The 23,118-nt window shown below is 30.0% G+C and overlaps 1 protein-coding gene across 1 annotated transcript; it reads left to right on the top strand.

The window, feature by feature from the left end:
• Positions 1-1,923: 1,923 nt before the first annotated feature.
• LOC113386484 lies at positions 1,924-22,753 on the top strand. Its single transcript, XM_026624263.1, has 16 exons — positions 1,924-1,985; positions 5,879-6,200; positions 9,091-9,290; positions 9,544-9,741; positions 10,781-10,945; positions 11,141-11,337; positions 11,441-11,680; positions 13,711-14,220; positions 15,568-15,879; positions 15,958-16,168; positions 17,741-17,978; positions 19,472-20,029; positions 20,096-20,343; positions 22,169-22,241; positions 22,304-22,440; positions 22,521-22,753. The coding sequence occupies exons 2-16, from the start codon at positions 6,133-6,135 to the stop codon at positions 22,751-22,753; spliced, it is 3,588 nt and encodes a 1,195-aa protein (XP_026480048.1). The 5' UTR covers positions 1,924-1,985; positions 5,879-6,132.
• The last annotated feature ends 365 nt before the right edge of the window (positions 22,754-23,118 follow it).

Below are 23,118 nucleotides of genomic sequence, written 5' to 3' on the forward strand. Positions count from 1 at the left end.
AAAATCGGAAATTATTCAAGGTTTTGATTTTTTTTGAAAATTTTTATTTTTTTTTGAAATTTTAATATTGGTATTTTAATTTCGGTATTTTAATTTCGGAAATTTTTAGACGTTTTAATATTTTTTTAGCTTATATCTTTTCCAAAAGTTTATTTATTTTATAGAAATTTTGACTTTTTTTCGATCTTTGTGAAATGCTTACATTCTTGGCAATTTTAATATATGTAGTACTTTTTTCGAAATTTTGACTTCTCAAGTATTGAAATTTTTGGAAAACTTTGGGTATTTTTGAAATGCTTACATTATTAATAATTGTAGTACTTTTTTGGAAATTTTGACTTTTAAAGTATTGACATTTTTGGAAGATTTTGGATATTTTTGAAATGCTTAGATCTTCAACAGTTTTAACATTTTTTCTACTTTTTTGGAATATATTAGAATTTCCAGAACAATAAAAATTTTCAAAAATATAAAAATTTCGGGCAATTTCAGAATTTACCAATAAAACCGAATTTGAAAAATATCAAAATTTTTAAAAATCCTAGAACTATTTAAAACAAAAATGAAAAAACAATCAAATTCACCAAAAATACTTTTATACTATATTTATAACTTTGACCTTTATACTGATATTTTGGAAAATTATATATTCCGGGAACTTCTGAAATTATTAAAAATATTGATTTTTATCAAAATATTATTGGTTTCGAATTTTTAACATTTTTTAAGACTTCAATATTTTTGGAAATTTTAATATTAATGGAAATTTTAGCAGTTTGAAAAAGTATTCTTTATGTTTTTGAAAATATAACACTTTTAACTTTCTAAAATAAAAGTTTATATTTCGCCAGAAGAACCGACTAGCTAACCTTATAGTTTCTCGACATTTCAAGTCATTCTGAATCGTTTGAGCCAAAAATTGGAAGGCATATGTGTCTGAGATAATCCGACTAGCAAATCTTATGGTTTCTCGATGTTTTGAGTCATTCTGAATCGTTTGAGACGATATTTGAAAAGTATCTGTGTGTGATATTTATACTTGTTTATCTATGGTGTGAGTCTTTTCTCGTAAAAAAATTATCAAAGTTTTTACCAGAAAAATCTAAACTTATTTTCATAAACTTATATAAGCTAGTATAGTTCACAGTTTTATCGTATGATTTTGTACGTTTCGGAACTAGTTATGTTCCATCTTTCAAAGTTTTCGTCAAAACATCTAAATTTTTATAAACTTATATAAGCTAGTATAGTTCACAGTTTTATCTACGTTTCGTTCTACTAGTTATGTTCCATCTTCAAGTTTTCAGGAAATTGCATTGATTACTTTCTAGTAACAGCAAAAACATTATTTTTACTTAAACAAACAGTTAAAAATGTTATCTTAAGTGCTGAATCTCAATTCTCATTGTTGAAGTCCAAGACTTACACTATCGAAATGTTCATGCAACTTTTTTAATGCAAAACACAGTTCACAAATAGTTTCAAATTCAATTCCAAATTCAAATCTGCCGCCAACAATTACCTCCACGCCCCACTCGACTATGTCTCCTGTCTCACGTGGCAACACTATTTGTTATTCTGTCAACGGAGCTCCGATCGATTATTTTCATCTGGCCGCCGCCGTCAGCAGTCAGACGACTTTGCGACAAAAAATAAATTATTTCATACTTATCAAAATATTATTTTAATTCAAACCAACAGCCAAATAATAAATAAACATATTGGCGATTTATTAAAAATAGTCTCGAGTTTTGCGATTGTGTTTTACATAGTTTAAAACTTTGTTGAAAATTTGTTATTTAACAGGGCTGGTTTTTGTTTTGAAAATATAATAAATAAATTAGAGGAAAAATAAATTATTAAAAGTGTTGGTGGATTTATAGATTTATTAGTGTATGTTGTGCTTAAAATGTTTAAATTTGGAATTTGATTCATGTGCGTAAATAAATTGTTTGTGCAGTGTTGATTTTTGGTATAAATTAATGGTGAGTTTTTTATTCATAAAATTTGAGGTTAATTTAAGTTAATTTATTTTAAACAAATTTGTTAACATTAGTTTTAGTGTAACATCTGGGCTCGAATTTGTAAGGTTATGAAAAATTTTGTTTAGAAGTCAAAAGTAAGCTCCTTTTTTAAATTTCCTCTTGATGATGACACGAATATGGTATCCGAAACGTCCCAAAACAATTATCATTTACCAAAAACCTTTTTCTTACATTTTCTGTTCGAAACCTAACCGCAATTATATATTATTTATATTTTCCCCCACGTTTTGACATAAGACTTTTTGTATAATTATCTGCAAAAATATAAATTAAAGTATACCGAGTTGCTGTAGGGTGTTATCATGTTAGACAATGTTGTAGATTATTTAATTTCGTACAACTTTGTCGAATATTTCATTCAAATCTGACTTGCCGTTTAAGAGTTACAAGAGATTTAGCAAATGAGTAAAAGTATGATGGGTCGAATGTGGTGTCAAAACGTTTTCACGTCAAACATGTCGTGTGGGGTATCATTTAAGAGGTCTCGACGACCTGAATTCGAATATATGATTGACATACTTTAGAATGCAAAAGGATTCTGTACACAACTTGATTTCGGTACATTTCAGGTTTATATTGCAATTTTAATGTACACCGAGTTGCTCTGGGGACTTTTGTTGTTAGTAAAAGTTGTAGATTATTTAATTTAGTACAAATTTGTCGAATATTTCGTGTAAATCTGACTTGCTGTTCAAAAGTTACAAGAGATTTAGTAAATGAGGCACAATGTGATGGGTCGAATGTGGTATCGAAACGTTGTCACATCAAGCATGCCAGGTGTATACACCACTTGATTTCTGTACACGTCAGGTTTATATTGCAATTTTAAAGTACACCGACTTGCTCTGGATACTTTTGTTATAAACAGTTGTAGATTATTTAATTTTGTACAAATTTGTCGAATACTTCATTCAAATCTGACTTGCCGTTCAAGAGTTACAACAGATTTAGTAAATGAGACAAATTATGATGGGTCGAATGTGGTGTCGAAACGTTGTTACATCAAACATGTTGTGTGGGGTATCATTTAAAAGGTCTTGACGAACTAAATTCAAATATATGATTAACAGACTTTAGAATTCAATAGGATTCTGTACATCACTTGATTTCGATACACTTCAAGTTTATATTGCAATTTTAAAGTATACCAAGTTGCTCTTTATTGTTAATAAAAGATGTAGATTATTGAATTTTGTACAACTTTGTTGAATATATCATGTAAATCTGACTTATCGTTTAAAACTTACAAGAGTTTTAGTAAATGAGTCACAGTATGATGAATCGAATGTGGTGCCAAAACGTTGTCACGTCAAATATGTCGTCATCACACTGAACATAGTTACGCATAGTGGTGCATTTATTTACTAAATCTCTTCTATCTTTTAAACGACAAGTCCAATTTGAATGAAATATTCAACAAATTTGTGCAAAATTAAATAATCTACAACTTGTCCTAACAACAAAAATTCCCGGAGCAACTCGGTATACTTTAAAATCGCAATACAAACTTAAAGAGTAACATCTCGTGCCGAAATCAAGTCGTGTATAGAATCCTAGTGTATTTTAAAATCTGTCAATCATATATTTGAATTGGGGTCGTCGAGACCGTTTGAATGATACCCCACACTACATGATTGAAGTGACAACGTTTTGGCACCACATTCGACCCATCATACTGTGACTCATTTAGTAAATCTTTTGTAACTTTTAAACGACAAGTCCGATTCGAATGAAATATTCGACAAATTTGTACAAAATTAAATAATCTACAACTGTTATTGACAACGAAATCTCTAGAGCAACTCGGCATGCTTTAAAATAGCAATTGAACATAAATATATAATCCAGGCATTATTTTTCTTGTTATAACCTAAAAAACATTCATGTAATATAAATGATGTAAATTATTAAATGCTCTATATACTTAAAAATATTAGTTCTCCTGTACTGTTTATAGTTCAGTAATAGTGCATTTATCAATTATATGTTTTGTAGTTAATAAAATATTAAACTCACCTTAATTTTAAACTCCAACTGCATTTACACAAAAGTTATAAATATAACTCGCCTTTATTCCAAATCACTTTCACTTGCTATTTATTAATTAAATTTACACTTGTTAATTATAATTATATCTATAAATATTAATATTTAACCATTTTTCTTTAATCTAAATCACTTTCACTTATATCTTATTCCTTCAAATGACATTTGTTAATTAACTTGAAGTTTGTTATCTTAAAATTTAGGGTTGTCTGATTTCGATATCGTATATAGCGTGCTCGCTCACACATACGGCGTTAGAGTGAGATAGACGACGAGATTGAAGCTGAAGTACAAATCATATGCAATATGAAAAAGTACATACTATTATTATTGGGGTTGTCTAATGTAAATGAATTATATAGCGTGCTCGCTTACACATATGGTGGTAGAGTGAGATAGATAAGGGGATTTAAACTGAAGTTTAAAATGTAAATAAATGGTGGTTTAAGAAGTAGTATTTTTTGTAGTGCATTAAGTTTGTTCGTTATTTGGCAAATTTACATTATAAACAAACTGCAAACAAAGTGATAACGTGTTAGATACTAAAATAAATAATTACAATATATAATTTTGTAGATGTGAGTGGTTTTAACGAATATTAGGTTAATAGTGAAACATCTTCAATTGTGCATTTATTTATTATATGTCTTGTAACTTTTAAAGGGTAAGTCTGACATAAATCTACAATATTGTCTACTATCTAATTACCGAATTATTGATTAAATTTTCTACTAATGCATTTCGGATGATGTTTGCATATTTGTTTTGTATCTCGAGTGAAATCGAATTCGTATATAATATGTATTTTTCGAATGGCGAACTGTTTAAATATATAAAGAACGCGATGAGGTATTTTTAGATGGAGTAAAACGATTGCGGTTGCGGCGGCCCACTTGTTTTATATAAATAATATACAGAGTGTATATATTTATATATATATATATATATATAGATGTAATATTTTTGCAGCCCAACCGTCGCATTAAAAAAAGGTTAAATAACAAAATTATTTATTCCATTAATCATTTCGACACTTGATGTGTGTAATCATTCAGTAATCTAAAAAACATATAACATAAATACAGAGTTGATGATAAATATAAATATATATATAAAGAAGGAAATTATACATACCAAACCAGAAAAAACAACAGAAAAAATTAATTATGATGTAAAATTGATTGAACACTAAATTTGTGTAAAATAATAAAATACTATTATATTAACAAACGAGAACTAGAAGGAACACATATCGCCCTCCTATATTTAATGTTATTGATAGCGGTGCATTGTGGACACTGATCAAGGTTACAACGCATCAATAACATTAAATATAGGAGGGCAATATGTGCTCCTTCTATTTCTCGTTTGTTAATATAAGAGTGTTTTATTATTTTACACAAATTTAGTGTTCAATCAATTTTACATCATAATTAATTTTTTTTGTTGTTTTTCCTGGTTTGGTATGTAAAATTTCCTCCTTTTCATATATTTATATTTATCATCAACTCTGTATTTATGTTATATGTTTTTTGACACACATCAAGTGTCGAAATGTTGAGTGGAATAAATAATTTTGTTATTTAATTTTTTTTTAATTCGACGATTGGACTGCAAAAATATTACAAATATGTATCAACGTCGACAAAACTATCATATATATATATATATATATATATATATATATATATATATTTCTGATCATTTTTCATTCCATTTTGGCAATTAGAGATTTATTTGATTTTTAAAGGTTGTAGCTATTATTAAAATATTATTTCTATTTCCAGAATTTTCAAACCAAAATGGACGTCATCTCCTCCTGCTCCTGATCGGACGACTGGGTGTTTTTGAAAAAAAATGTAAAATACATCCAAAGATATTTATTTTACAATTAAATTCTAAAAAATGTTGGAATTTCGCTGCAATTAAATGTTGATGAAATGCGCTGAAGAGGAAGAAGAGCGTCGAAGGGTCAGCCTTTTTGTGCAGTCGAAGTGGTGCATTATTAGGGAAGTCTGCACAGGGAAAAAGTCGATGAAAAATGGGCAACTCTTGCAGCTTTGGACAGGGCCGAAAGGGCAGCGACAGCATTTCGGAAAAGTCGGAAGAGTGAGTAAATTTTTTATACCAGTAACTAATTATTTTTGCGATTTCTAACTAATAAGGAGTCGTCCACTGATCGATTTTTAAAGATTTTTGGACCCTTATTATACCCTTGGTAGTAGTACGTGGTGAAAATCAAAAGTATTTTATATTACCTAGAAAAATCGTACATTTCTGGAAGTTTTTTTTTTAATTTTCTGGATTTTTTAAAATACTGGTAAAAAAATAAATACACGTGATATCTTGCTAGATTCAAATATAATAGATAAATATCATATTTTTGTCCACCCCCTCTCCCCTCTTCGTGTAATATTTTTTGTCTACCCTCATTGGGCCTCACGTAATTAATGGACATTTTACATTTTGGATTGTTCTACACTTACATTTCGGAAATTTGTATTCTTCATTATAGTTTCGATGTAGACTAAATGATTTATTGCTGCCAATCATTTTTCATTTATTTATTTATTTATTCATAAGCAAGCCGTAATCAATAATAATAGATATTATTTCAGGCTCTTGTCATTATGAATTTTGTGATTTTAATTTTATAGATTTTATTGTAATTTTCCACGTCGAAAGAATTTCAAAAAGTCTATTTATAAACACTTTACAACAATACTTAATACATACGAGCTTTTGTTTAAAGGCATTCCTCAAGGAAGTATTCTAAGTGCTATTTTTGTATGTAGTTTCTTAATTTATTCGCTTTGTATATGTATTTCAATGTTTCAAGTTAATGTATATTAAATTTATTATTGATTTAATTTACATTTTTGATTATAATAATTTCGACTAGGTCTTTTGTCTGGGTATGCCGGACAAAAGAATATAGGCTCAGAACCGCCTGGGTATAATATCGACTACAACCTGCGAGGGAAACAGCCATTACTTCATGGGGGGGAGGATCTAGAATGCTTTCTTTATCTATCTTAATTATACTTTCCTCCTAATTAATACAATTCTACTTCTACTACTTCCTTCCGAAATTAAATCACATGTATTTTTGATAATTTATTATGAACTATTTTTTAATTTCTAAATTTTAAATTGTTATTGAAAAATAATTTTTAGTAGTTTTTTCTAATTTTTAATAGAATATAATTCAATTTTAATATATATATATATATATATATATATATATATACATAATTAAAAATTAATATGACGAACATATTACGGCCACACACGTAATATAAATTAATTGGTGAAACAATTAAAATTGTTATTACGTAACGACAAGACATTTATTATTTATTGTTTGTTATAAAACACAATAGAGGACTTGTGTGCATATACATAATTTATGTATATATATATATATATATATATATATATATATATAAATATATAATTTTAAAAAATATTATTTTTATAGATAAAATGATTGCATTCGCATTTTTCTACTTTTGCTTTTTTTAGTTCTCGGATTTTTGTATTTTGTTCTAATTATTTCTTCATGTATAAATTTTTATATTGATTGGATTTTTCTACTTATTGAATTTTTTTACTCATTGGATTTTATTTTATTGGTTTTTATTTTCGTTAGAATTGTCTTTATTAGATTCTTATTGTCATTGGATTTTGTCTTCATTGGATTTTCATTCTCATTGGATTTTGCCTGACTTGGATTTTCATTCTCATTGTATTTTGTATTTATTGGGTTTTTATTCTTATTAGATTTTGTCTTTATTGGATTTTCATTCTTCTTTTGTCTTGGATTTGCATTCTCATTGGATTTTGTCTTTATTGGATTTTTATTCTCATTGGAGTTTCTGTTTGAATTTTTCTAGTTATTGCTGTTTTTGTAAATCCCACTCTTTTCCATTTTTTGGATTTGTACAATCATTGATATTTTATTCTGGTTAGATTTTTCTATTCATTGAGTTTTTCTAACATTGGATGGATTTTTAAATTTAATATAATTTTTTTAAAGTTTCATATTCTGCTCATTCAATTTTTGAATTCATTAGATTTTTATACTCATTCGATTTTTACACTCATTAGATTTTTATACTCATTCAATTTTTGAATTGGATTTTTTTAATACTCATTAGGGGACGTCCATTAATCACGTAATCGATTTTTAAGAATTTTTGGTTTTCCCCTCCCCTTTGGTGATATTCAAAATCACCCTTCTTTCCCTACCAAACATCACGTGCATTTTTATTTACAAGAAAAACTGTAAATTTTTTTAACTTTTTTGAAAATGTTTGGATTTTTTCAAAAAATTTTGGTAAAAAAAATACGAGTGGTATCTTACTATACCTTCCCCTACCTGATATTTTGTAATTTATTGTCAAACCTCCCCCCCAGTGCTTAAAAATCTCACGTTATTAATTGATGCCACTTTGGAATTTTAAACATTGGATTCTTATATTAGTTGGATTCTTCTGAATTTTGAATTGGTAATATTTTGTATTCAAAACTTTCTCAATTCTTGATTTGTAATATGAATGTAGAAATTTTTATAAGATTTTTTTATCTATATATTTAATATCAAATGTCATAATTAATATTTAAACTCGTTATTTATATCACAAGCGTTTCAAAACTTAAATAACTCGAGAATGTTTTGAGTTTGTGTGTATATTTAGATTGAGGATTCGTTTACGATAATGTTTACTAAGTCGTGTGTGGTCTATAATTAAATATATATATATATATATATATATATATACACCACACTATTCATACTAAAATTAATTTTTAATTTGAAAATTTGCTTTATTTGACTTAAATAATACATTGATTTTTACATAGTTACAAATTGTATACACAATGTATTCTGGGAATATCATTATTCTATACTGATATACTATTCATACCAATTTCTTTCTCTATCTAGAATTTTCTAAAAATCTTTACACTGTTTCTTCATTTATTCAATTCTCAGGTCAAATCGTCATCAGCAGCCCCAATCAGACACCAAACATCCCCATGACGTCGACGAGAAAAAAGGGCAACATGCGCCTTCATCCCAACAGGGTTCTGACGTCACGGGGCGTATTTCCCAGGTGACGTCATCCGGCGAATCCGGCAGGGCCGGATCGGGGATTGCCCCAAAAGCGTTGCAGGAAATCAGTCATGTTTGTGGTGAGTAGAAGAGGAAAAGAAAATAGATATAGGAAAATAGATATAGATATAAGAAAATAGATGCCCTGAATTTTCACATTCCTACCACAAACTATTTATTGACAATAGCTTATTCAATGAAGTTTTTCAGCAAAAAATGAACATTTATATATATATATATATATATATATATATATATATAAGAATTGTCTTAAAGAAGAAATTGAAAGTAATTCCTTTGTAAATGAATCTTTTTATTATCATTTATTTGCAGATACAGTCTCGACTCCTTCTCCAGTTGTCAAAGAATTTGGCACCAAACTAGAAAATGTTGTGTTAAGTGAAATGCCGCCAAAATTGCAAGACATGGATCCAACTCAAATTTTGCTCCTTCGAGGAAAATTAGGCGCTGATAAATGTAGACGGCGACTAAAGAAAATTGTGCTGTTTGTTTTGAGTGCTGATGGAAAAGGTACTATATAGTTAGTTATTTTCATTATCGTAAACAGTTTGTCTATCTTAATGGATTCTTGAGCAATATTGAAATTATCAGTTCAGGTGTTCCTCAGGGATCCATTCTTGGTCCACTACTATTTATTATTTTTATTAATGACATATCTGAAATTATTAGCTGTCCACATTTATTATTCGCAGATGATCTCAAACTATATCTCAAAATGAATTCTGTTGATGACTGCTTATTATTACAATCCCAACTTGTCTCTTTCCACTCTTGGTGTGTCTATAACAAATTACATTTAAATATATCAAAGTGCAAGATAACTAAGAAAAACTAAGAGTTTTTTACATAAGCGCGTTCGAATACATTTTGATTATAAAAAGGTGAAGGTTCAGCGAAAATTGTTGAATTATCTTTATTATAAAACATATAAAATTTACCCTGAACGTGGCTTTGACCACAACACTTTACTAAAAGAATTTGTTATTCCTTCTCTTGCCTCACGTCGATTTATCTGTACAATTATGTTCTTATTTAAACTTTGCAATAATTCTATAGACTGTCCTCTTATTCTTAACCAACTATCTTTTAATGTTCCAATATGCGTTCACAATTATTTTTCAATTATCCTAGTCCTAAATCTAATTCTCTTTTAAATTCGCCTATTTTACTTGTGTCCTCTAACTTTAACTTAATTAATAATGAAATAGATATTCACAACACTTCACCTAATCAAATAATCTTCATCTGCGCAAGTTAACCTTTTTATTTTCTTTTCAAATATCTCATTATTTTATCTTATTCTGTATATAAATAACATCGTTACATTCTGCATTATATGTAATTTTATGTTAAGCATTTTATGTTAATGACTATATATTGTGATTTTGTATATATTTTAATTGTTATTCATTATGTAAAATAATTGTATTTTTGAGTCCTCTTGGAAGAAATCTGTGGGAATCTGTGGGCTATATATTTAAAAATAAATAAATATAATAAATATCAGGAGTTTTTTTTAGATCTTTACTATTTCTGGTTTTTATTGCAGATTCTGTTCAGGAAAGGACTGAACTGGCCGAAAATATTTTGAAGAGTCTTCGGTTGAAATTTTCGAAGCAGGACTTTGAAATTCATCTGGTCGATACGAATTGTGATGATGTATCCAATGTGCAGGCGAGATTGTTTGCTGAAACAAGGAAATGGGAATTAAAAAGTAAGTAAAAATCAATAAACTATAAATGGAAATTAGGAACAATTTCTTCAGATTATTTTCGCTGGTGTTAGTTTACTAAGCTTCTCTGCAGCAAAATTTGTCTCAATTTCTTTTTGACGTTATAATACTCAAACCAGATTTATCTAATTTACGATATCTAAGTTTCTAATTGCGATCTTTTATATTTTTTTCTAGGACATTCAGACCAATGTTACCTCGTACCAATTTTATTGCTGAACAGCACATTTGGACAGCAACTTGTACCATTTACAATTGAAATTGGTGACTTTGAAGAAGTTTTGTCAAAATTGGAAAACGATAAGAGTAAAGAATTGATGTCAAAACTGTATCAGAAAGTAACCAAAGACAAGGAGACAATGTATGAACTTCAGGTAATAACCATAATCATAACTCTGGATGAAGTCAATTTAGGACAACAATAGAATTCCATAAATTGTGACTTCTCTGGTTACTAAATTTACTTCCAATTTCCAGAATCTCAAGTCAAGTGATCTCCCAAGTGATGTGCAGGATCTCATCAAAGACCTGTCGGCTCTATGGCCACAAGATAAGGTCTTGAAATATTTGACAACAGCTTTAGAAGATTTATTAAACGAAGTCATGAAGAATCATGAAGACTTGTTGAAAAATATGATCTGGTTGAACAGAATGAGCACTGCTTCGTTTAACGCGGATGCTGAAGTTCAGAAGAAAACTTATGGGCATTGTGCAAGAGTTAAAGGTAAGGGTATAATCAACATTTTTTTATTCAACTAGATGACCCGACAGACGTTGTCCTGTACCCATTTCTACAATTTTTTATTATAATATACTAATATTTACCGTTTACCTAAAAATAATAATTATTGTTTTTTGAAAACTCTTCACGCCCCAATGCATATACATTTTACAATATGATCGATGTTAAATGTAGAACTGCCTTAAATAAAATGATGAGTCTCAGTTATCACACTATATTGGAAATTGAAGTCTTTTAAACGGTATAACATAACCATAACCATAACATGACACTGGTACTTCATGTTGGATTAAATTAATTTAATTTTTTATTATTCAAAATATCCAAAATTGCATCTTAAACTTCTCCTAATCGATATCGTGAGGGCCGAATTGTATGTATTCATCTTTACTTTCCCATTTGTTGTTATAAAGTGAAATTTTGACTATTTTTAAAAATATTGTGGAAAGATTAGTAAAATATGCAAAGAAATTATATATTGAAAAAAAAACTATATTGAAAATTTAATATCCTAATCTTGTGTTGGCGCCCTAAGGCGTTCACTCGTATTAAAGGTACGACCGGCCCTGATTAACACTAAATTTCACAATTTAAGTGAATTAATTTGTCATATCCTGTTCACATGTGTATCATTCAATCTGCCATACATATACTGTCTCTTATACTATTTTAATTCCTGGCACATCTCAGCTGCTTTTTGGCAATAATAATGTAGACATTTCATTTTTCTCATTCATAATCATAAATTTATTATACATATACTAATATAAGCAATCCTTCGGAAATAAGAGTAGAGTCTATTTTTGCTTCGAAAATAAGTTTCCTAGTCAGTAATCGCTTTTTGTTTTGAAAATTATAAGAAAAATCTTCAGAAATCAGTTTGCTCGTAAGTAGAGTCCCTTTCTGCTTTCAAATTAATTTTTTTTCAGAAATCAGTTTGCTTGTAAGTAGAGTTGAAATTTATTCCTTCCTTTGAAATTTTTCCCTTGAAATTTATAAGAATATTTTCAGAAATCAGTTTGCTCGTCAGTAGAGTCCCTTTTCCCTTGAAATTTATAAAAATATTTTCAGAAATCAGTTTGATCGTCAGTAGAGACCTTTTTTTGAAATTTATAAAAATAGTAGACATTTCTTTTTACTTATTCATAATCATAAATTTATTATACATACTCTAATATTGTTTAGGTTCATAAGTAAATTGAAATTTTTGGCAGATGATAGTTTTCATTTGTTTTCAATGCAAACAATGACATGTAGCTTTTTGCAATTTTTTCCATTTATTTCCACAATATTGTACATACATCCCAGTACTTCAGTATAATCACATTCTAGAAAATTTCTTTAACCAAATTCAGAAAGATTTATCAAAATCCGAATAATCGTTAAAGAAGGTGTAGTAAGGAGTGAGTGCTTGTAATTTAATATGAACTTTATATAATAGAAATAAAGCTCAAATTGATCCTACGTTTTAGTTAGAAAACGTTTGTATGTGAAAAAGAAAAGAGCTGTTTTTAGGGTTTTCTTGGCAATTATTCGATTCTTTCTCGCCGTAAGAACCATCCTTGGACTTTGACGAACATTTTGAAAAAAATTTGGCCAAATTGGTCTAGGCGTTGTTGAGTTATGCGCTTACCAACGCATTTTGCGATTCATTTTTATACATAAGAAGATTTAAGCCATCAACTCTGGAAATCATCAAAAATGGAAATAACTTAATCATTATTTATAAGAAATTATTCAATAAGTAAATAGTTAAAATTATATATTTTAATTGTCAATAAAATATTGTGAATTTTATATCGAATTTAAAAAACAACTACTGAGTTGTTTTTTCCAACATGCCCGTGTAGTATACAATGTCTCTTTTCGGCCGACTATCGTAAATTCATCAAATTTATTGAATGTCCTTTACTGGACAGTTGTAAATAAAAGAGATAATAATATATATATATATATATATATATACATATATATAAGATTTGATAATTTTTCTACATTTTTGCAGAAACAAGTACCAGAAAAGAACATCCTGAAACACTCACCTAAACCGTCGGACAACCACGATCCTGCGAACGTCGTTCAACAAATCAGCGCACAACTTCTCACTGCCTTAACAAATCCTATAGCATCCTTGATCCAGGATCATGGTCAAACCTGTCTGGCAAAACCTTCACTAGGTGTAAGTGCATCCTTGTTTAACAATATCGAAAAACAAATACCAGAAGATTTATTAGACGCATCTGACTCGGAGGATTTGCAAAAAATCTTGAAGTACTTGAAGAGTGATGCTAATCATCCTTTAGTGGTTTCTGGAGGTAGTTTTAGTGGTAAAAGTGTTTTGTTGAAGATGGTTGCACAAAAAGTGGTAGCTGGTAGTGAATTTTTCCCAGTTGATGGTAACTTGGTGTGCAGGTTTGAGGATTTGAACTCTGGAGCGAGTTTGGTGCAGGTTTTGGAGGATGTTGCTGACAGGTGTAAGATTTTGCAGGACGGAGAGGCTACTTCTTGTAAACATGTAAGAACTAGTAATCAAGATTTATTTAAAAAAACTAAATTATTATAAACATCTTTGCAAAAATTTGAAAAAATTAGATTTTTGAGAGATTTTGAAATTTTTGAAAAAAATTGACTTTTTTGAAAAATTCGATTTTTTTTATAATTTGAAATATTTTGGAAATTTTGAACTGTTTTCGAAAGCATTTGCAATACGCTAGCTGCGTTGAAATGAAATATAGACAAATTACTGGAATTTCCCATACTGAAAACTAAATTATTAAAAAACAACTTTAAAAGAATTAGATTTTTGAGGAATTTTGATATTTTTGAAAAAAAATGACTTGAAAAATTTCATTTTATAATTTGAAATAATTTAAAAATTTTGAACTATTTTTCAAAGCATTCGCAATACGTTAGCTGCGTAGAAATGAAATATAGAAGCGCGTGGGCGCCGCGTCGCAGTTTAACAAATAAACATTTGTACGGAACCCATAGAAAAATAAACAAAAGTTGTTCTTATTATTAAAATATCTTTAAAATATATGATAATTTGATTTGCATATTAGGGTGGTCCTTAATATGGATATTTTTGAGTTTCTTTGCTCCCAAGGGCGGGGGGCTAATATTTGAGTTCCTAAATACTATCACAGATGACGCAAGAATTTGCTTAATTGACATATGTTAGAAATAAATATACGAAACTTTAATTGAACTGCGGACTGTCTAAATGTTAATATTAAGAGTCACAACTTTTAGAGATTTTTTTTTCATTAATTTGTAAACGTTTGAGCTCTTGGGAGCAAAGAAATGTGAAAAGAGTCCATATTAAGGACCACCCTAATATACACATCAAATTATGATATATTTTATAAACATTTTAATAATAAGAATGAAATGGTCTGATGGTAATTTTTGTCCACCAAATGGCATTTTTTGTCACTTTTTTATTGGATCTCCGAAACCGCTAGACCTACCTTACCAAAAATAGTAATCATAAGTTCTTAATTTCGCCAATACAAATAAAATGTTTTTTGAATCACACAAATCGGACGCTCCGTTCTCTCTAAAAATTAGTTACCATTTTTGGCACTTTTTGTCCCGTATCTCCGAAACGGTTCGACCTGCCTTTGCCAAAAACTAATCAGCACGTCTTCTTGTCAATACGAATTGAATGTTTTTTAAATTATTCAAATCGGTTGATCCGTGTTCCCGAAATCGTTGACGAAAATTGGTATCTGCACACACACACATCAATTTTTTTCTAAAGAATGCCAAAATGTTCAGAAACTTTTGAAACGTAAAGATATATAAAAAAAATATTATCAATTTAGGCGACCAAATTCTAATCCATTATTTTTTTTTCCAGGATTTACAGTCTTACTCGACCATCATCACAACGTCTCTGCAAAGCACCAGGAAGCCACTTCTGATTATCCTCGATGGTCTGGACAGGCACCAGCCCGTAGACGTGTCTTGGATACCTCAAACCTTGTCAACGAATGTTAAAATAATAATAAGCGCTACGCACAACACCAGCAAAATTGGTGACCAGGATGACCAATGTAGATTTTATGACAGTTTGAAGAATCGGTTGGACGAGAAGTGCTTTTTGTCCGTTGGAGAAGATATGAGGAAACGCGCGCTGGCGCGCGTTTTTGATAAAGGATATTTAGATATTGTAAGTAATAAGTAAAATATTGTAACCAATATGTAAAATCACGTTGATTTGTATTTATCTGATTATTATAATTTTTAGAGTCAGGATGAGTTTGCAAAAACTGAAGACCAACCCAATCTCATTTACGATAAGGTAGTGTCGTTCATCACAAAATTAGCCAAGGAATTTTTGGAGTTCGATGTCGCTAATGTTTTGGCGTTGCTGGTTGCATCGAGAGCAGGTTTGCTGGAGACGGAAATCTTAGACTTACTGACTGGTTGTGATAAGTTGAAGGGGACCCAAAAACAAAGTAAGTAATAAAGCGAAATAAGACTTACAACTAGTAAATGGATACAAAAAAAGTGCAAGTAAATAATTATATATTGAGTTCTATATTACACTTTACATATATAATAGAGAAAAGTTATCTTTTATTCATTAAAATATATTTTTAAAAATTATAAACTTTTAATCGTTTCATCTCGACGCCTTTTCTTATTCTACTCTTGTCGGCACAATTGTCATAAAGAAATAATACGAGTACATTATTAGTCGATATGAATTAGTACTTAGGTTATAATCAAAGCAAAATTAGATATCAACACATCACAAAGACTTATAGAAAATTATTTCATTTACTGATCATCCAATAAATAAACTAGTGGTGTATGGCATCGTGCCTTAAGGCAAATTGCTGGAACTTCCCGTACCATAATGAAATATTCCAGAAATTGTAAACGCTTTCACATATATTATTACAAATACTGTAACTTTCATTATTTTTGCTATTTTGTTATATCTGAACAAATCAAATATAAATCATAAATCAATCAATTTATCTCCAGTACATTAACAATCGTCATTTCATTTCGAATTCAATTACAAAAAAAATAGTTGCCTAATTTGCACAAAATTGAAAAAGTTCTCCTGTATAGTCACAGTCTAAACGCATTTGCAAATAATTCTTTGCGACATTTTCACTTATACTATGCTTAGCTTGGCGGCATTTTCACATTTTTCAATAGTTTTCACAAAATTGGAAAAGTGCTTCAGTACATAAACAGTCTAAACGCACTTGGGTAAACATTTGCACTAGAGTGGCGCTTAGACTGTGCTTAGCCTGGGTAATTTTGTGAATTTTGAATCCAAAATTACAAAAATATTTTTTGAAAAAAAAATTAGAAACAATATTTTTGCCAAAAGCAATTATTTTGTTGAAACAAGCAGAAAGTTCTTTGAATCATATGAATCGGACGCTTAGTTTTCTAAAAAACTGTAATTTTTTTAACATTTAGCTCTTTATCTCCGAAACCGCTGGGCCTACCTTTGCCAAAAACTAATAACCACTTTTCTCCGTCATTACGAACTGAATGTGTTTTGGATCATACAAATCGGATGTTCCGTTCTCTCAAAAACTCGATTTCTATTTTCTGCACTCTTTGTTCCATAACTCCGTAAGGGCTGGACCTGCCTTTGCCAAAAATTAATCAGCACATGTCTCTATTAATAGGAATCGAATGTTTTTTAAATCATTCAAATCGGTTGATCCGTGCGCCCGAAAACGTGGACGAAAAAATGTTGACATACAAAACGCACACACACACATCCATTTGGTTTCTGCGGTATGCCTGTAAAATGTTCAGAAACCTTCAAAACGTCGAGAAATGTAAATTTTAATTTCGATTTTCGGCCCATTACAATAACTTACCCTACGGGAAGTTAATAAAATAATTCTATATGAACGATTTCTAAGAATCTGCAACGTACGCATAAGAAACCAATCATCTACCACCGAGACCAATATCATCTTTGATTATCAAACTATTTATGACTCGATGATTTGACTTAAAAATTTCGCTTATTTGTTATTTTTTTATTTCAGCTTACGATGCCGCTTCTGTGTTCTGGACCAAGTTGTACAGAAGGATGGAACCATTTTTCTTACACAAGAGGGACTGCGTTAGTTTCAAGAACCAATTGGTGAAGCAGGCGATAGAACATAGTTTCAAAGATAGCATAAAACTAGGACATCAAATTTTATTCGACTATTTCTCTGGAGAATCTTCGAGTAATAGTAGTGAATTTTATAAGACTGATAATGCAACTAATTCTTATGACAGGTAATTAGTTGATTTAACAAATGTGCATGTTGATTTTTTTTCATTATCTTCCCGAAGGAGAAGTTTATGTTTTCATCAAAAAATTCGATTCGCTAATTTTATGTTTTCTCGGCGTTTCAAGCTATTCTGAATCGAATGAGACCAATGATAAAGTATGTGTGAGTAGAATTTTGACCTTTCCACGACGTTTCCTCAAAAACGGCTGGAACGATTTCAAAAATTTAAAAGCCATTCGATGTGTCTTGATGAGGACTATCGTTTCTCAGTTTTGCGCAACGATCGGCCGAGTCGTTTCTTTGTAATTTGCAAAAAAGTTTTCGTTCACATTTTAGCTCGCAATTCTGAATAGATTTTGAAAATTCAAAAACCGTTCGAAAGATTTTGGCTGGGAATCGTGCTGATTAGTTTTTGGTAAAGATCGGCCGAGACGTTTTCTTGGAATAAAGTGTTGAAAATTTTTTTTTCGACGATTTTTATTATTATTTTTTTGACGGTAGATACTATAGTCTTATAGATCATACTAAAATATTACGGTCCTACGACAAATAGTTTAATGTTAAAAATTCATCAAATTTTGCTAAAATTGGCAACGTTTTTTTGGCGTTTGCCAAAATTAGACTTTTCATCGCCGTTTTCTCAAAAACGGTTGAGGAGATTTTAAAAATATAAAAACTATTCTATGAAACTTGATAAGCACTCGCGTCGGTTAGATTTATGATACGATCGGCCGAGCCGTTTCTTTATAATTAGCAGAAAAGTGATAAATTTTCGTCCACGTTTTTGCCAAACAATTCTGAATCGATTTTAAATTTTTCAATGATATTATTTGGGCCTCGTGCTGATTAGTTTTGGACAAAGATCGGCCGTGCCGTTTCTTCGTAATTAACAGTTGAAAAAAAATTTTTGGTGAAACTTTTTATGTTAATAATCTTACGATAAATGCAATATCTAGAATTCTGTTATCATAACTTCATTTCTTGCTTGTTTATATGTAAAATACGCCTGATTGCACAGCAAATAAATAGACATTCTCATAATTTTTATAACCAAGAGAAAGCATAAGAGAGCGTTGCCATGACAACGCTATTTTATGAGCTCTGTTACAGCAGAATTGCTTCCTAAATTTATAAAACTCATCAAAGTTTGAAAAAATATTATAGTTAAAATTTGTATCAGAAGTTGCTTTTGTGATGTGATGAGACAAACATTATGAGTTTATTAAAATTTAGAATAATAAGCTACAATTTTAGGACATACCAGCACGTGTCTGTGCAATATAGTTAATATAATTACAGTTAATTAAACTGAGAAAATTCTATTGGGAATCGAAATTTTTAGATTTAATTGAAAGCATTAAATTTATTTTCGAAATAAACAGCTGACTAATTTTATCTAAATATCTAAATCCCAATTTCATTTGATTAAGTCAATTATTACCTTGCCTTAAGGCTAAATGCCACTTTCAACAAGTTCTTTTTCTCTCCAATTTCCAGATTCATTAGTAGAAAACATTTAGAACTACCCTATCACCATTATCATCTACAAGGCACGGAAAACTTCATAAACTCCGATTATCTCACCACCCACGAATGGATTTACAAGAAACTGTTGACCTGCCAAACATCAGCTCTCCTGGACGACTTAGACCTGGTCAACTCCTCATCATCCAATCAACATCTGACAATCCTTCGAGACTTTTTAACCCTAAACAAAAAACAACTGGATTACGACACCAGACAACTTTATTCTCTACTCGATATTTATTTTGAGAGCAAACAAGATTTTAGCAAAATGAATGGAGTCCATCATGGTCAAGTGGAGATCAAGAGAAAGTTTTCCAATAATGTGGTGCAGAGTTGGTACGAGGCTTGTAAGAAACCACCTGTTTGCACATTGGTGGTGCAGAATTTGGATGATTTGGTTGCTCGTGATGATGACACTAAAGTTGCTGTTGGTTTTACTGCTTTGCAAAGATTGGGGAATGGTGATACTGGTTATGTCACCAGTTTGTCGACAGAGAGGGAAGAAATTTGTGTTTGGGATGTATCCAGGTAAGGGGTAAACAAATCTTATAATCATTAGTAAATCCCTGGTTTTCTATTTCATTTATCTTTTAGGTGCAAGCGAGTCAGGACCCTAACAGGTATCACCCAGCCTCTTTCTTTATGTCCAGTTGATAGCACCAGATGCATAGTTCTTTGTGGACGTGAATTGAGGTTGTTTAATTTGGATTTGGGGTCATCGTTGGTCAAACTTAAGGGTGTCATGAATCAAAAAATGCCGTTTTATGGTCTCCACGATAACGGACATGTTGTCTGCTTGTCCAGGAACAGGATGTATGTTAATTTGATGAATTTGGAGAGCGGTAAGTGATATATTATTAACTTCCCGTAGGGTAGTTATAGTAATGGGCCGAAAATCAAAAATGAAATTTTTTGCATTTCTCGACGTTTTGAAGATTTCTGAACATTTTTAAATGGCATACCTCAGAAACTAAATGCATGTTAGATGTGCTTTTGAGGATAAAAAATTATTACATCTTTGTTTATTTTCCATAAAATATTTTTGTAATTTTGGGTTAAAAATTCAAAAAATTACCCATGCTAAGCACATTCTAAGCGCCACTCTGGTACAAATGTTTTTGCAAGTGCGTTTAGACTGTTTATGTACTGGAGCACTTTTCCAATTTTGTGAAAATTATTGAAAAATGTGAAAATGCCGCCAAGCTAAGCACAGTATAAGTGAAAATGTCGCACAGAATTATTTGCAAATGCTGTTTAGACTGTGACCGTACGGGAGCACTTTTTCAATTTTGTGTAAATTAGGCAACAATTTTTTTTTTTGAAATTGAATTCGAAATGAAATGACGATTGTTAATGTTCTGGAGATAAATTGATTGATTTATGATTTACATTTGAATTCAACTTCTTAGATTGGCGATGTATAAATTAGTAAAATAGAATTTTATTTTTGAAGTAAAACTTCTTAAGTCGCGATGTGATATAGAGTCTGATTTGATTAAACGTAAAAGAGACAACAGTATATAGTGAGAAAATGAGAGAGAGAGATATATATAAAACACTAGTGCTAAAAAGAGCAACATATACCTGACAGTGTAGAGTGACAGAGTAAGATATATGAGTACGATGTGACCACCAAATTTAAGCAAATACCTTTTTAAATGTAAATTTTTGATAAAAGGACAAGAGATACCAATTTTTGTTGTTAATAGAAATTGTAGATAATTTAATTGGCTATAAATTTGCTGAATATTGCAAAATGGTGCGACATTTCGTTTTGAAGTTATAAATAAATAAATAAAAATCGAGCTGGTCCAAAAGTGTGAAGCAAGATGCAACCTCCAAAATTTAACAACAACCTGTTTCATTGCAAATTTAGGGTGAAAGGATAAGAGATACAAATTTCTGTTATTAACAAAAGTTGTAGATAATTTAATTGACTAAAAATTTGCTGGATATTGCAAAACAATCGGACAATTTGTTTAGAAGTTATAAACAAATAAAAATCGAACCGGTCCAAAAATATAAAACGAGATATATTAAAATGTAGCCTCCTCAATTTAACAACAATCATTTTAGTTCTTATAAATGCCGCCAAGCTAAGCACAATATAAGTGAAAATGTCGCACAGAATTATTTGCAAATGCGTTTAGACTGCGACTATACCGGAGCACTTTATCCGAAACCGATTTACCGATTATTATCAAATTTTATATTTGTTTTCAGTAGGTTTAGAATCGTTAACTATCTATTTGTCATACAGCAAAATGATAAGGGTGGCTCACCCTTAATTTTTTTTGTAATTTTTGGACGGAATTTTTCGTTTTTATTTTTTTATAATGTGGCAATAAAAAATATATCCAACCCAAAATTTTTACAATTGTATCACCAACCCCTATTTTTTATAATCATTTTTTTAGTCAAGATTTTTGAGCTTAAAGAAAAAGTTTAAATTTTTCTTTAAAATACAATTTATTATTATTAAGGGTTGTCCAATCCTAATATTTTTTTAATTTTCGGGTCAACTTTTTTTATTTTAATTTTTTTAGTAAAATTCATTAAATTATTATTATTTTTATCGAATATATTATACGACACTTTAAAATATTATTCTAACATTTTTTTTAATTTTGTGACCAATTATTTTAATTTTATATATTATAATTTTAGGTGATTGTGTGACAACTTTCAAAGCCGGCGAAGACAGATTCCTGAATTCTTTACTGGTATCCGGGGACGGAAGGTATTTCTAGCACCATTGCTTTTTTTTAAGTATTTAATAATCTAAAACTTTTATTTCTGCAGAATTTTGGTATGCGGAGACGAAACCCAAAAACCTTTTCCATTACTCGTTTGGCATTTGACTTCAAGGAAACTTTTGTACGATTTGAGGATACCACATCATGATTTTGTGACGTCCTTGGCTGCTATCACATTTGAAGGTAACTTTTAGACAATTACTTCGTAACTAGCTTCATCCAATTTGATGGTGACTTGAAAATTGTATCAATTATTTTTTTAGGTAATTATGTCTGTGTCGTCTGTCGAGAGACAACAGAACCATCTCCCAATTTCATAGTCGTCTACGATTTGCAAAGTGGAACTTTGTTCAAAAAGTGGAAGCCTTTATGTGATACAGTCGCCCTGGAAATTTCATCAGCTGATGGCAGTGTTGTCTCTGGTTTGCAGGACGCCAGAATTCTCGTCTGGGATCTCATTACAGGTAATAATAGAACTATCAAGTTTAATTATTAACTTCTCAAAGGGTAGTTATTAGTAATGGGCCGAAAATCGAAAATGAAAATTTTTGCATTTCTCGACGTTTTAAAGGTTTCTGAACATTTTTAAGGGGCATACCTCAGAAACTAAATGGATGTGTGTGTATATGTGTGTTTTGTATGTCCGCATTTTTAGTATTAAAAAAGGGACCTACTGACGAGCAAACTAATCTAGAATTAAAAAGGGACTCTACTGACGAGCACATTAGTCTAGAATTAAAAAAGGGACTCTACTGACGAGCAAACTAATCTAGAATTAAAAAGGGACTCTACTGACGAGCACATTAGTCTAGAATTAAAAAAGGGACTCTACTAACGAGCAAATCGGTCTAGAATTAAAAA

The sequence above is a fragment of the Ctenocephalides felis genome, unplaced genomic scaffold, assembly GCF_003426905.1.
Source record: "Ctenocephalides felis isolate EL2017-DRISC unplaced genomic scaffold, ASM342690v1 CF-g0.4_SCAFFOLD_03571, whole genome shotgun sequence".
Classification (NCBI taxonomy): Eukaryota; Metazoa; Arthropoda; class Insecta; order Siphonaptera; family Pulicidae; genus Ctenocephalides; species Ctenocephalides felis.

Excerpts from the sequence above, each read along its gene's own strand:
- LOC113386484 (XM_026624263.1), top strand. The coding sequence starts at position 6,133 with ATGGGCAACTCTTGCAGCTTTGGACAGGGCCGAAAGGGCAGCGACAGC. Across the intron at positions 16,169-17,740 it reads GAAGGGGACCCAAAAACAAA|CTTACGATGCCGCTTCTGTG; the intron begins GTAAGTAATAAA and ends TTTTTATTTCAG. Across the intron at positions 22,242-22,303 it reads CTGGTATCCGGGGACGGAAG|AATTTTGGTATGCGGAGACG; the intron begins GTATTTCTAGCA and ends TTATTTCTGCAG.